Source organism: Acipenser ruthenus, chromosome 21 (assembly GCF_902713425.1).
Source record: "Acipenser ruthenus chromosome 21, fAciRut3.2 maternal haplotype, whole genome shotgun sequence".
In the NCBI taxonomy this organism is placed as follows: Eukaryota; Metazoa; Chordata; class Actinopteri; order Acipenseriformes; family Acipenseridae; genus Acipenser; species Acipenser ruthenus.
In genome coordinates, this window is record NC_081209.1 from 15,210,403 (window position 1) to 15,222,056 (window position 11,654).

General features: G+C 40.8%; 1 protein-coding gene across 1 annotated transcript in view; it reads left to right on the top strand.

Moving 5' to 3' along the window:
* Positions 1–10,508, top strand: part of LOC117427634 (semaphorin-7A-like) — a 36,638-nt gene extending 26,130 nt beyond the window's left edge. The window contains exons 8-14 of the mRNA XM_034045800.3: positions 2,304–2,482; positions 3,941–4,049; positions 4,416–4,611; positions 6,302–6,417; positions 7,280–7,425; positions 7,799–7,857; positions 8,833–10,508. Coding sequence (XP_033901691.1) covers positions 2,304–2,482; positions 3,941–4,049; positions 4,416–4,611; positions 6,302–6,417; positions 7,280–7,425; positions 7,799–7,857; positions 8,833–9,185 — 1,158 coding nt within the window. The 3' untranslated portion in view covers positions 9,186–10,508. The remainder of the gene's footprint in view (positions 1–2,303; positions 2,483–3,940; positions 4,050–4,415; positions 4,612–6,301; positions 6,418–7,279; positions 7,426–7,798; positions 7,858–8,832) is intronic.
* Positions 10,509–11,654: the final 1,146 nt, after the last annotated feature.

Here is an 11,654-nt window from a genome sequence, read left to right on the forward strand (position 1 = left end):
ATTATTATTATTATTATTATTATTATTATTATTATTATTATTAGTTCATTTGGCAGACGCCTTTATCCAAGGCGACTTACCGGTGTTACAGGGCAATAGAAGGTTACAATGCAAAAACAATGTTTATATACAGTATAGTTTACAGTAAGTGCACATACTACTAGAATACAATATGAGATAAGAAGTAACACATTTAGGATTAAAACAATTTGTATCTACAATGACATAATAGTAGTGCAATTATGCAGGGATAGTGTCAGCTGAGCATCCAGTAACATGGTGCTGAGGTCAGGCAAGTCCAGTGCAGAGTAGGATAAAATTGTAACAACTTTGCAAAGCTTGCAGGAGCTAAAATGAAGATGAGTTCAACATAGCAAAGGAGCAAAACACAGTCTACAGTTCTGGCCAAAGGCTTTGCATCACCTAGAGTGTTAAGATTGAGACCCCATTTACAGCTTTTATTTAAAAGCATGTAATCAAAACAACTACAAGAGGATACCAGAAGCCATAATAGTAGTACATTAATGTCACATTGTTTGTTTGTTTTTTGTTAAGTATATGGAAAACTACAAAGTGGTATATAATTAAATATGTTAATATAACATTATTCAGCAGGTTTCATTTGACTTTATGAAGCAAAATGAGTTTATTTTATTGGGTGATGCAAAACTTTTGGCCATAGCTGTAGACTCTGCAGTAGCAGGCAGTTGGGAATAAATATATAAGAGACTGGGTTAAGACTGGGGCATGAAGCTAGCGGAGAGGGACAGACCAGACCAGGTGTGTCCAGACGCTGGGCTGAGCCGCTTCTTCCCAGGATAGGTCTGCTCCTACTGGGTCTCGTATAGGACTGCTACACTGTATCAGACTAGATATATGTGTTAATGGAACTGTGTGCCTGGGGTCTCATAACCAAGCACTAAATAATATTACATGTGAAACCTATTCACTTGCATGCTATAGAATGCTGTGTGCACTAGTTGTGATGTGTGAATAATGGAATAGTTTTGCGGCACTTTTTGGGGCATCATGTTTTATTTTCTAGCTTGTGCTTTTTTTTTTTTTTTAGTTAATGTGTTTTCGTTTCACAAATCTTCTACACACAGTATTTTTAAGCACAACTATAATAATAATATTTCAAGTCACTGCCGAAGCTTATTATTTATTCTTCCAGAAGTAATGGTCGGGTGTAACAGTGATACGAGGTTATGTTTGCGCCGGGCCATGTTGTTAACAAGCCTGATGTTGTCATCCAGGCTTTACTGTGAAACTGCCTGTAACCAGGGAGGGTGTGAGCGCATTCTACTGGACTCGAGAATAAAGGCACGAGAGTTTAATTATGAAAACGCAAGTATAAACAAACAAGTAAAAAAGATTAGCCTGTCGCCAGACATGTCATGGTAATACAAAATGCATTAATATACTGCGTATTGGTATTGATTGCGTCTGGTCAGGGAAGGGGGACACACGAGCGCGTTAAGAGAATTTCAGCGGGACATTGGCACAATGGCGCAGCCTAGCGCGAACACTGCGGATGCAAAGGTTTGAGCAGAACTCTCTGTAGTCGTGAAAGCGCAGCAGCAGAAGCTGTCAGGTTACAAAGAATAATGTGAGGCTGAAAGTTACAGCAGCACCTAGTACAGCCTCATAAAGCAGTCTGGGTTACCATGGTAACTAACACGCAACATGAAACTGAGGCGCTGAATGGCTGACTGCATTTCGGTCGCCTACCACGGGATGAGACCGTTGCAGAGTCAATGAATCGATGAGGCCGAGGCGCTGATCTGATCAGCAGCAGTGACTCTTATGGTTTAGCGATCCCTTCTTTTGAAGAACGAGACGTTGTGTGCGACTTTAACAAAAGCAATTTTTTTTATAGTACAAACAAACGATCGTCACTAGTGACGATTCCACATTTTTTTTTGTCGTCACTTTCAAAAAACATTCGCAAATTACAAGAGTGACGAGCGACAGCGAAACCCCTGAGCACTCTTCACACTGATTTCACTGTTTCTGCACCCATCCAATAAAGAAATGTGCTTATACAAGCAAACAGAGAAATGGTTTTGATTGCACACTTTTACAAGTCTGGATATACAAAACAGTTCCTCCATGTCCTTGAGCATGTTGTCCTTTATATGGGAGAAAGGGGAGATTACACTGCTTCAGATGTCAAAGGTCATCCTGAATGTACACTGTTCCACGCAGTTCTCATTATAAAATCTGAACATCCTGTATTGAAATGGTCCAACTGGCTAGTGAGACTTCTGCAGATGGACTCTGACCTCCCCTGTTCTCTCCAGGTGGATCAGGGGGGCAGCAGGAGTATACTGCATAGCATGTGGACGTCGTTCCTGAAAGCACGGCTGGCATGCGGGGTTCCCTCTGAGAACATGTTCTATAATCGGCTCGAGGAGGTGTATGTGCTGCATGCGGAGAACTGGACGGACAGCAGGGTCTATGGGGTCTTCTCAAGTGCCTGGTGAGTGGGGGGGATACAGAGTGGAGGAGTGTCTAGTGTGGACAAGCCAGTATTATCAATGGGGTCTTCTCAAGTGCCTGGTGAGTGGGGGGGATACAGAGTGGAGGAGTGTCTAGTGTGGACAAGCCAGTATTATCAATGGGGTCTTCTCAAGTGCCTGGTGAGTGGGGGGGATACAGAGTGGAGGCGTGTCTAGTGTGGACAAGCCAGTATTATCTATGGAGTCTTCTCAAGTGCCTGGTGAGTGGGGGGGATACAGAGTGGAGGCGTGTCTTGTGTGGACAAGCCGGTATTATCTATGGGGTCTTCTCAAGTGCCTGGTGAGTGGGGGGGATACAGAGTGGAGGCGTGTCTTATGTGGACAAGCCGGTATTATCTATGGGGTCTTCTCAAGTGCCTGGTGAGTGGGGGGATACAGAGTGGAGGAGTGTCTAGTGTGGACAAGCCGGTATTATCTATGGAGTCTTCTCAAGTGCCTGGTGAGTGGGGGGGATACAGAGTGGAGGCGTGTCTTGTGTGGACAAGCCGGTATTATCTATGGGGTCTTCTCAAGTGCCTGGTGAGTGGGGGGGGGATACAGAGTGGAGGCGTGTCTTATGTGGACAAGCCGGTATTATCTATGGGGTCTTCTCAAGTGCCTGGTGAGTGGGGGGGATACAGAGTGGAGGAGTGTCTAGTGTGGTTAATTTCCTGCATACTTCACCAATACATTTCATAAGGACAAAAAAATATTTCAACAAAAAAAATCCAAGGATCAGCCATAGAAAGATGTGAGACCCAGACTGGCAGAGAGACCCAGTTGGGTCAAACTTTGCCTCCCAGTTTTGGAAACTTGAATGTCAGCACTATCTTTAAAACAAGATGCTTTGGGACTGCATACTGCTGCTCATCTGCTGTTGTTCATTTGCTCTTTGAGTGTTTAGACCTGCACAGAAACACAACAATATTAACAATTAGCTAATGCAGTCACTGGACATAGAGTGCTAGCCAAGGTTTTAAAATCCCTTAAACCTGAACATTGAAAATTGATGTACTATATACTAGCACGGCACTGTTTGGTCTTCAAGAACAAATGACCTGTGTTAATACTGCTATTAAGAGGTAAGAAGATGTATTTTAAAAGCTAAAGCTCTCCTTTAAAGTTCCATCCAGAATATACTTTTTTAGGGAGCTCATTAAAAACATAAAGACCCTTATGTGCTGATCATGTCCGCCCGTCTGTCTGTCACACGCTGCATGTTTAACACGATAACTACCTTCATTTTGCACCAAACGTTTATCTACATTCCTAGACACTAATCCAATAAACTCTCAATGTTATTTACAAAACTGTAACTCTCCATATATTCGGGAGTCACTGCAATGCTTTTAGATTCTCTCTCTCTCTCTCTCTCTCTCTCTCTCTATATATATAGGGCCATGTTAATGACCTCTCTCTCTCTCTCCCTGCTGCTCCAGGAACATGACAGCCGTCTGTATCTACTCTATGGAGGAGATTGACAGTGTGTTCACCCACTCCAAGTTTCAAGGTTATTCAGGGGTAATTCCAAACCCCAGGCCAGGAACAGTATGTACTTTAATCAATCTTTATTTTTCTGTAGTTCATTACCTGTTAACAAAGAGCTTACTCACATTTTATCAATGTGCCATGCTTCTATAAAGACTCCTCCATGCTGATGAGATGGGGAAGAGTGTTAATGTTGCATTATACACTGAAACCCCTTGGTGAAGCATCATGCCCTGAAACCTGTGCAACCCTGATATGCTTCCCCACCTCACTCCCTCACAATCATCCCTGGTCTTTCTAGAAGCAAATTCTGATAGAATAGTTAGTAAGCATGGCAAATAATTCTCTTCAACAGCATAGACCATTGCACCCTTATTGAAGAGCAGGCACATTGCAATGTATAATTGGACTCTCCTTTGGTTTCAGTGTGTTGATAACAGTCAGGCGTTGAAAGACGATGTTTTAAAGGTGGCAAAAGACCACCCAGAGATGTCAGATTGGATTCATCCCATTGTCAAAGCAGCTCCCTTTATGATTAGTGACCGGCGCTACAGGAAGATCCAAGTGGACAGAGTCACAGTCCCCGGTCAGAAACCACACAATGTTCTACTGCTGGCCACAGGTGAATGTCCACTTAGACCAGAGCAGAGGGGATCTGTGTTACACAGTGCTCAGGCTGGGGTCTGAGGAGTCTGCAGAGCGGAGGGGATCTGTGTTACACAGTGCTCAGGCTGGGGTCTGCAGAGCGGAGGGGATCTGTATTACACAGTGCTCAAAATATGTATAGTAACTCGACAGTACTTGCACGCTTAAGTTGTACCTTCTTTCCTTTGCTGTCTTCCACAACGAAATCCCTATGGTCACGGGCCCATTCTTCTGGGGTTTTTGTGTGTAGGCATTTTTGTACATTTCACCACAATTCTGTTTTAAATCTGCCGTATCTTAACTGTAATACAGCTTTAAATCCCGCTAACAAGCCTCCATCCTGATTGGAATCTCGTTTTAAATCTCACAAGCAGAGTCTCCAATAGAAATGTAGGAATGTGCTGTCACTCAGTATTTGTGGTGAGTTTAAAGTATTGAGAACGAATCAATGATAGATACAAGTCAGGTAGGCGTGACATTGCCCAGCAGCACTGGGAAATGTATTTATTATTATTTTTGTAGTATGTTTTATTTTTTAATGGGAAAAGGGCAAAGTCAGCATGAATTGATTAACCATTTCTACTGTTTTTCCAGTGTTTATTGGCTATCCACCGATTTTAATTTTTTTGTATCAGGGTGTTTTTTCGGGGTTAAAACCGAAAATCAGAAGTCCTATATATAATCAACCACATATTTACTGGTATATATAATGTACCACATATTTACTGGTATGTATAATGTACCACATATTTACTGGTATATGTAATGAACCACATATTTACTGGTATATCCAATCAACCCCATATTTTTAATGTCCAGTGCTTGATTTAGTTATTGCTTGAGTCACATATACTGCAGTATCTCTGTTGGTAAAAGGGATGTGGTCCTATGATGTTTCATTTCCCTTCATGCAGGTGTGGGTTCAGTTTGAATAGCGAGCAGTAAATTAGACTCCAATATTAATAACACTAGTCAAGTTACCAAAACACTTCAAATAAACACATTCAAAGTCAACTATTTATTTTAAAAACATCATAGTGGTTTAATTAGACAAGCAGTAGTTTGTAAGCTGTGTATTCCTCATTACAGAAATACTAAAACAATGAATTCATAGTTTCAGTGTCTTGTACTGAAAAATAAAAAGGAGAAATATATACACATTCCTTTACAACTAAGATGGCTTGAGTGGAGTTATCATTCCTCGACCTGTATACAGGATTGCAGGGCTGAAAGAGTTAAGGCACTCCTTTAGAAACATTTACCACAGTCATTTTTCAGTCTACTTTTTATAATGCTTGACGATTCATATCTGAGATGTGCCTTACCATGTTTTCACTAAGCTGTGCTATCCTGTGCCATGCTGTACCCTGGTAATAGCACAGTACACTTTTCTAAGGAACTATGAGCAAAATATTTATCGAGAGTGGATGATGTCTGAGCAGCATTCTGTTGCTGTGGCATCTAACAGTCTGGACTGCAGTATCTGAGTATATAACAGATACTTAAACCAGCTTCCTCTGCTAAATGTAGACAAAGTGCAAGATTGACTGAATTTCCCTGTTTTCAATCCCATCTTGAATCAATGACAATGCCTATATAGTTTGATTGGCCGGTTCTGTGATTTATTGTATTACGTGTTTGAAATAAATCATTCATCTTCTTTCCAGAGAGTGGTTTGATCCACAAGGTGCTGGAGGTGAACCACAGTCCCTTCATTATTGCAGAGATTCATCCCTTCAAGAGCGAATCTCACATCCAGTCGATGATTCTGGACTCCACAACGGTGAGTTTCCACTGCGGATCACTTCTCTGGCTGTCAGCAGTGAACATTCGGTTTAAATGTCATTCCTAGAAAGTAGATCTGCACTTGTGGGATGGCTTGCTCAAAGATCCTCTGTGTAGATTTGTAAAGCGGGTGATTTATATTTTTAGGGATAGCTAGATTTAGAAAGCACCACCACAGGTTTTTATAGAAATGTGTCGACAGGTATGGCTTAACTCTTTGCGGTCCTATTGCAAAATTCCCTTTCCGGTTGAAATGTTGGACCCTGTCTGACATCATCAAAAAGGCATCATAGGTCCCTAGTCGGTTTTTCTCCAAAAAAAAGAAGAGAAAAGCTTTGAATGACCAAGAGAAGCCGGAAAAAAACTGGAGGCGGATCTGAGCAATACACACTAGTACCCTTCACCACAGGTGGCTGCTTCCGCATCCAGCACTCAAAGAAAATCACAGACGTTTGTCAAGCTTTTTGAGATGTTACAGGGATAAAATAGTGACTTGGATAGCATTAGAGGAGTTTGGTGAATAATTGAGTGATCAAGAGATGATTTATCAGTATGTACGACTCGGAAGAGGTATGTGATAAATACAGCGAACAAGGGGTGGGGCAGGGCTGGAGATGCGGTGTCCTGTTGATATGTATTGCCTTTTAAACCTGTTTTACTGTGAATAAAATGACTTTGTTCAATTTAAACAGTGCGTGTTGTGTAATGTTATTTTATATAAAATATATTGGACCTGACAATCTGACAGGTGCAGAATAAGTGGACCGCAAAGGGTTAAGAAACAAACTAAATGTGACTGAAGACAAAAGAACACAAGCCTTTCAAGAGTTTCTGATTTCTTTTTATTCCTTGTTTCCTAGAAAAAGCTGTATGTGGGTTCTCACTATGAGGTGGTTGCAATTGACCTGCAGAATTGTGAGCAGTACGGCGATGGATGCGAGCAGTGCATTTTATCTAGAGACCCCTACTGCGGCTGGAGCAACAAGAAGTGCGCTAAAGCAGAACGGTACGTGCAGCACACTCAAGAGATCCGCTACTGAATTTGTAATCCACGAGAATTGTACAGTCACCCCTCACCTCACCCCCCCTAAATATGTCTGTGCCTGTCACAGATTACTACACGAACGGCAAGTTTTGATAAATCTGCTACTAGGAACCGGTTGAGAACAGGTGGTACAAGTGGCCTTCTCCTCATTCGTACATTTTCTTATGTTCTTCTAAGAAGATAAGATGTGCTGGAATGCTTTGAAGCAGGTATTTTATAGGCTGTGAGGGTCTGATATGATTATTGCCGACACCAGCCCTACGTCTTGGAAATCAGTACATGTAAACTTAATTAAAAGGTTCTTTTAATGAAAGTGTTTTTTCTCTCTTTTTAGTGGCGCTGTTCAGCATGTGGAGGATTGTGATCATAGCCAGTGTACTCAGATTCCCAAATGTAAGCCCTGCTTGTGTGACTAGATGCATGTTTCAGTGTTTGTATTCTGTGCAATGTCTAGCTCTGGGTATTCAGTTCTACAGACAATCTGTCCTTCCAACTGTGATTGGTGTAACAAGGCAGTGTGCCACACTGCTGTAAATAGATCTAGATGGCGACAGAACTTAATACTGGCAGCCAAAACTCCTACCACTCAGCACAGGCTCATGGGTTACATCCTGGCTTACAATATCGGAGCATGTGCTCAAGGGTTTCCTCCAGTCCTTTAATCATGTTTTTTTGAAAGGTGATAAAAAAAAAAAAACACTAGAACCCACATGTCAGAATGTAACTCCATAACTCTCCTGTTGTTTTCCTGGTTCCTGGTTCCTGGTTCCTGGTTGTGAGCTACAGTGAGGGGTTGAGAAGCAGGCCATACCAAATGTGAAGAAAGATGCACTGAATTGTGTCTATTACGATCAAAAATGTTCTTTATCTTCTTTATTTTGGACAAATGGTGAAACGTGTTGTTACTGAGGGTGAATAAAGTATTTAATTATATTCAGACAACCATTGTGTGACCGAGGTAGAAGTGAAGTACAGAGCAAAGCCCCTTTATGAACCAACCTGCTCTGGAATAAGTCTTAAACTGCTAGAGAGAAAGCTGGAGGGTTTAAAAGTCTGCTAAGAAATAAATAATAATAATAAAACACAATCCTAGTTTCCTGCTTTATCCTAAATATTCCTGCAATATCTTTTTCAACATATTGCAATTGTTTTGTTACCTATATTAACATATCCCTGGTCAGATGTGAAACGAAAATAACAAAACAGATTAATGACTAGGGGTATGTTAATAAAAATATCAAAACAGTTGTGATTATGTTGAAAACGCTATTGCAGGAATGCCTGAGACAAAGCAGAAAGCTAGGGAAGGTAATGTGTTGAGCTTTAAACCTCCAGCCAGTTCAGTAACACTTTTTTCTTCTGTTTTAGTTGAACATTATCGATCCCAGAGGGGAAACCCTGAAGACCAGGAGCTGAAAAGCATTGCACCCCTGTCTGCCCCCTACTTCCTATCCTGCCCCATGACCTCCCATCATGCCTCACACTCCTGGCACCATAACAACAGGACCATTGACTGCCAGTTCAGCAAATCGGACTGCCTCCACCTGATTGAGGGAATGAAACCAGACCTCTATGGAAAGTATCAGTGCTTTGCTGAGGAAAAGGGATACCAGTGGCTGGTGACAGAATACACACTGATGCCCAGTTCAGGAACCACAGCACTCAGCTCCAAGGTGCAAGTCCTGGGGAGTATCATCCTGCTGGTGGGGCTCATTCTCTGAGCTCAGTTCAAGTTTACTATGGTGTAGTCTGACAGCCACGTGCATTCAACCATGCTTTTAACATATATTTTGCTTGTTATTGTGCTTTTCCATAGTTACCCAATGTCTGTTTAAGAACACAAGAAAGTCTACAAATGAGAGAGGCCATTCGGCCCATCTTGCTCGTTTGGTTGTTAGTAGCTTATTGATCCCAGAATCTCATCAAGCATGCCCCTTTATCTAATCTCCATTTGTGACCCCTGGTCCTTGTTTAAAAGTCCCCTGGGTTGACATTGTCTATACCTTTTAAGATTTTGAATGCTTGAATCAGATCCCCGCGTAGTCTTCTTTGTTCAAGACTGAATAGATTCAATTATTTTAGCCTGTCTGCATACGACATGCCTTTTAAACCCGGGATAATTCTGGTTGCTCTTCTTTGCACTCTTTCTAGAGCAGCAATATCCTTTGTAACGAGGTGACCAGAACTGAACACAATATTCTAGGTGAAGTCTTACTAATGCATTGTAAAGTTTTAACATTACTTCCCTTGATTTAAATTCACCACTTCTCACAATATATCAGAGCATCTTGTTAGCCTTTTTTATGGCTTCCCCACCATTGTCTAGATGAAGACTTTTCTGAGTCAACATAAACTCCTAGGTCTTTTTCATACACTGCATTGTTCAGGTATGTTTCAAAATTTGTTTCAATAAAGTGAATACACATTCATTGAATACATCGTGAGTACAGCAGTGTTATTGTGTGATATGCATGTAGAGGGAGTGGGATTGTGTAGCGGCGTGGTGGTGGTGGTGGGGGGTGGGGGATTGCTTTGCATCTCCACTTAGTGAAAAACTGTGGGGATAACGGTTGCAAAGGTTTTAAAAACTAGTACCTGGCTTGTCTGTGATAAGTCCTCTCTAGGATATCTGCAAGACTGCACCGACCGGTATCATGGTAAATAACTACACATTGCGCCGACTTTTTATTTTAAATATATGTTTTAAAGTTTTTAATGTTGAAATATTCTTTATTAAAAATGACACCTGTTTAGAAAATGCAGTAACCTTACATGTAGCCTATAGGCCTAGATACAGTAATGTAAACATTTCAGTAGGTTTTATCTGTTGAATGCATTGTAAAGCACTTTGATAAAAATGCTACATAAAAACTAATAAGTACACAAATAAATGGTGTTGTAATTTATATAATATGTGTGATCTGCAAAATATATTTCTAATAAGACGTGTTCTGTGTGCTATGAACTGAGTTTAAACAAGTTATTTTGGGTAGCGAGTTGCTTTTTTAAAATATTGTTTGTGCTATAAATATATTGATTTTGAATTGTCTGTATTGTTATTTATATCCGTTGTAACCTTGCCACTTCAAATCCATTCAACTGCAGGACTTCAGTTTCAACCACACAAGTCCTTATTTAATTGAGCTTTTAGGACAAGTCTGGTTGAAACACACTCATGCAATGTATAAAACGCTCTGCAAAATCATTACAGTATTATTTTTGTACAGCTTTTTGAATAGTTATTTCTTCAAAATATATGTTGTTAGAAATGTGTTAATTATTTGATATGTATTATTAGTTTTTCATTTCATATATGTTTTTTAATTATTCCTTAATGCTAACATTTTTCTACTTTCAATTTACAAAATCAATCCTGGCACTTGCAATCCATTCCACAGCAGGACTTTGTTTCAACCTGACCTGTCATTTAAATAAGGAATGTTAACTGAAACCTTCTTACCTTTTTTGAATTAATTAATTAGTTCTTTTTTTTAACAAAATAAGAAACCCTAAGGAAATTCATTGCAAAAACTGCGTTAAAGTAACGTTAAAGTTACTCGAGCAAAACCCTAAAACTGAGGAATTTGCGAGTTAAGGTAACTCTGCACCATTATGCGTATTGTGACGGAAATATAATGAGCTCTGGTTGTAAATCTCCCTCTCGACCAGTGAGGGTATGAAGTAGCGAAAGGGAAAGGCTTTGGACAGGTTGTCCTGACAGTTCATTCCCTGGGTTGGGAGGTCAGTCAGCCTGGAAAGAGACGAGACTCCGATGCGGGAAAGTATTGACCTGGAAGGTAAACGAGGTAGCAGCTGCAGGCAATAGAGTCAGCTGTAATCGTTTACCAAGGGGTCATGCATAAACGCATAAAAGGGGCCGGAGAATTGTAAATCTTTTCCTTTGCTTGGGTTTCAGAGTTACGAGGAGACTGGAAGGACCGGGAGATATCCCCAAACTGAAATAGAGTTTGTGAGTGTTTTGTTGGTGTTTTCTGTTTAGTAACGGTCTGTGTTTGTTTCGTTAAATAGTACTAGACGGCTAAACAAATCCGGAGCTGTCACCAGGGGCCAGCACAAAGCCGGATCACCACAGCACTTGTTTTCACCAATAGCACATAATATATTGTACTTCACCACAAGCACTGAGAGCACTCACTTTGGAACTGTGATCGTGTGTGTCTAATTGTGTG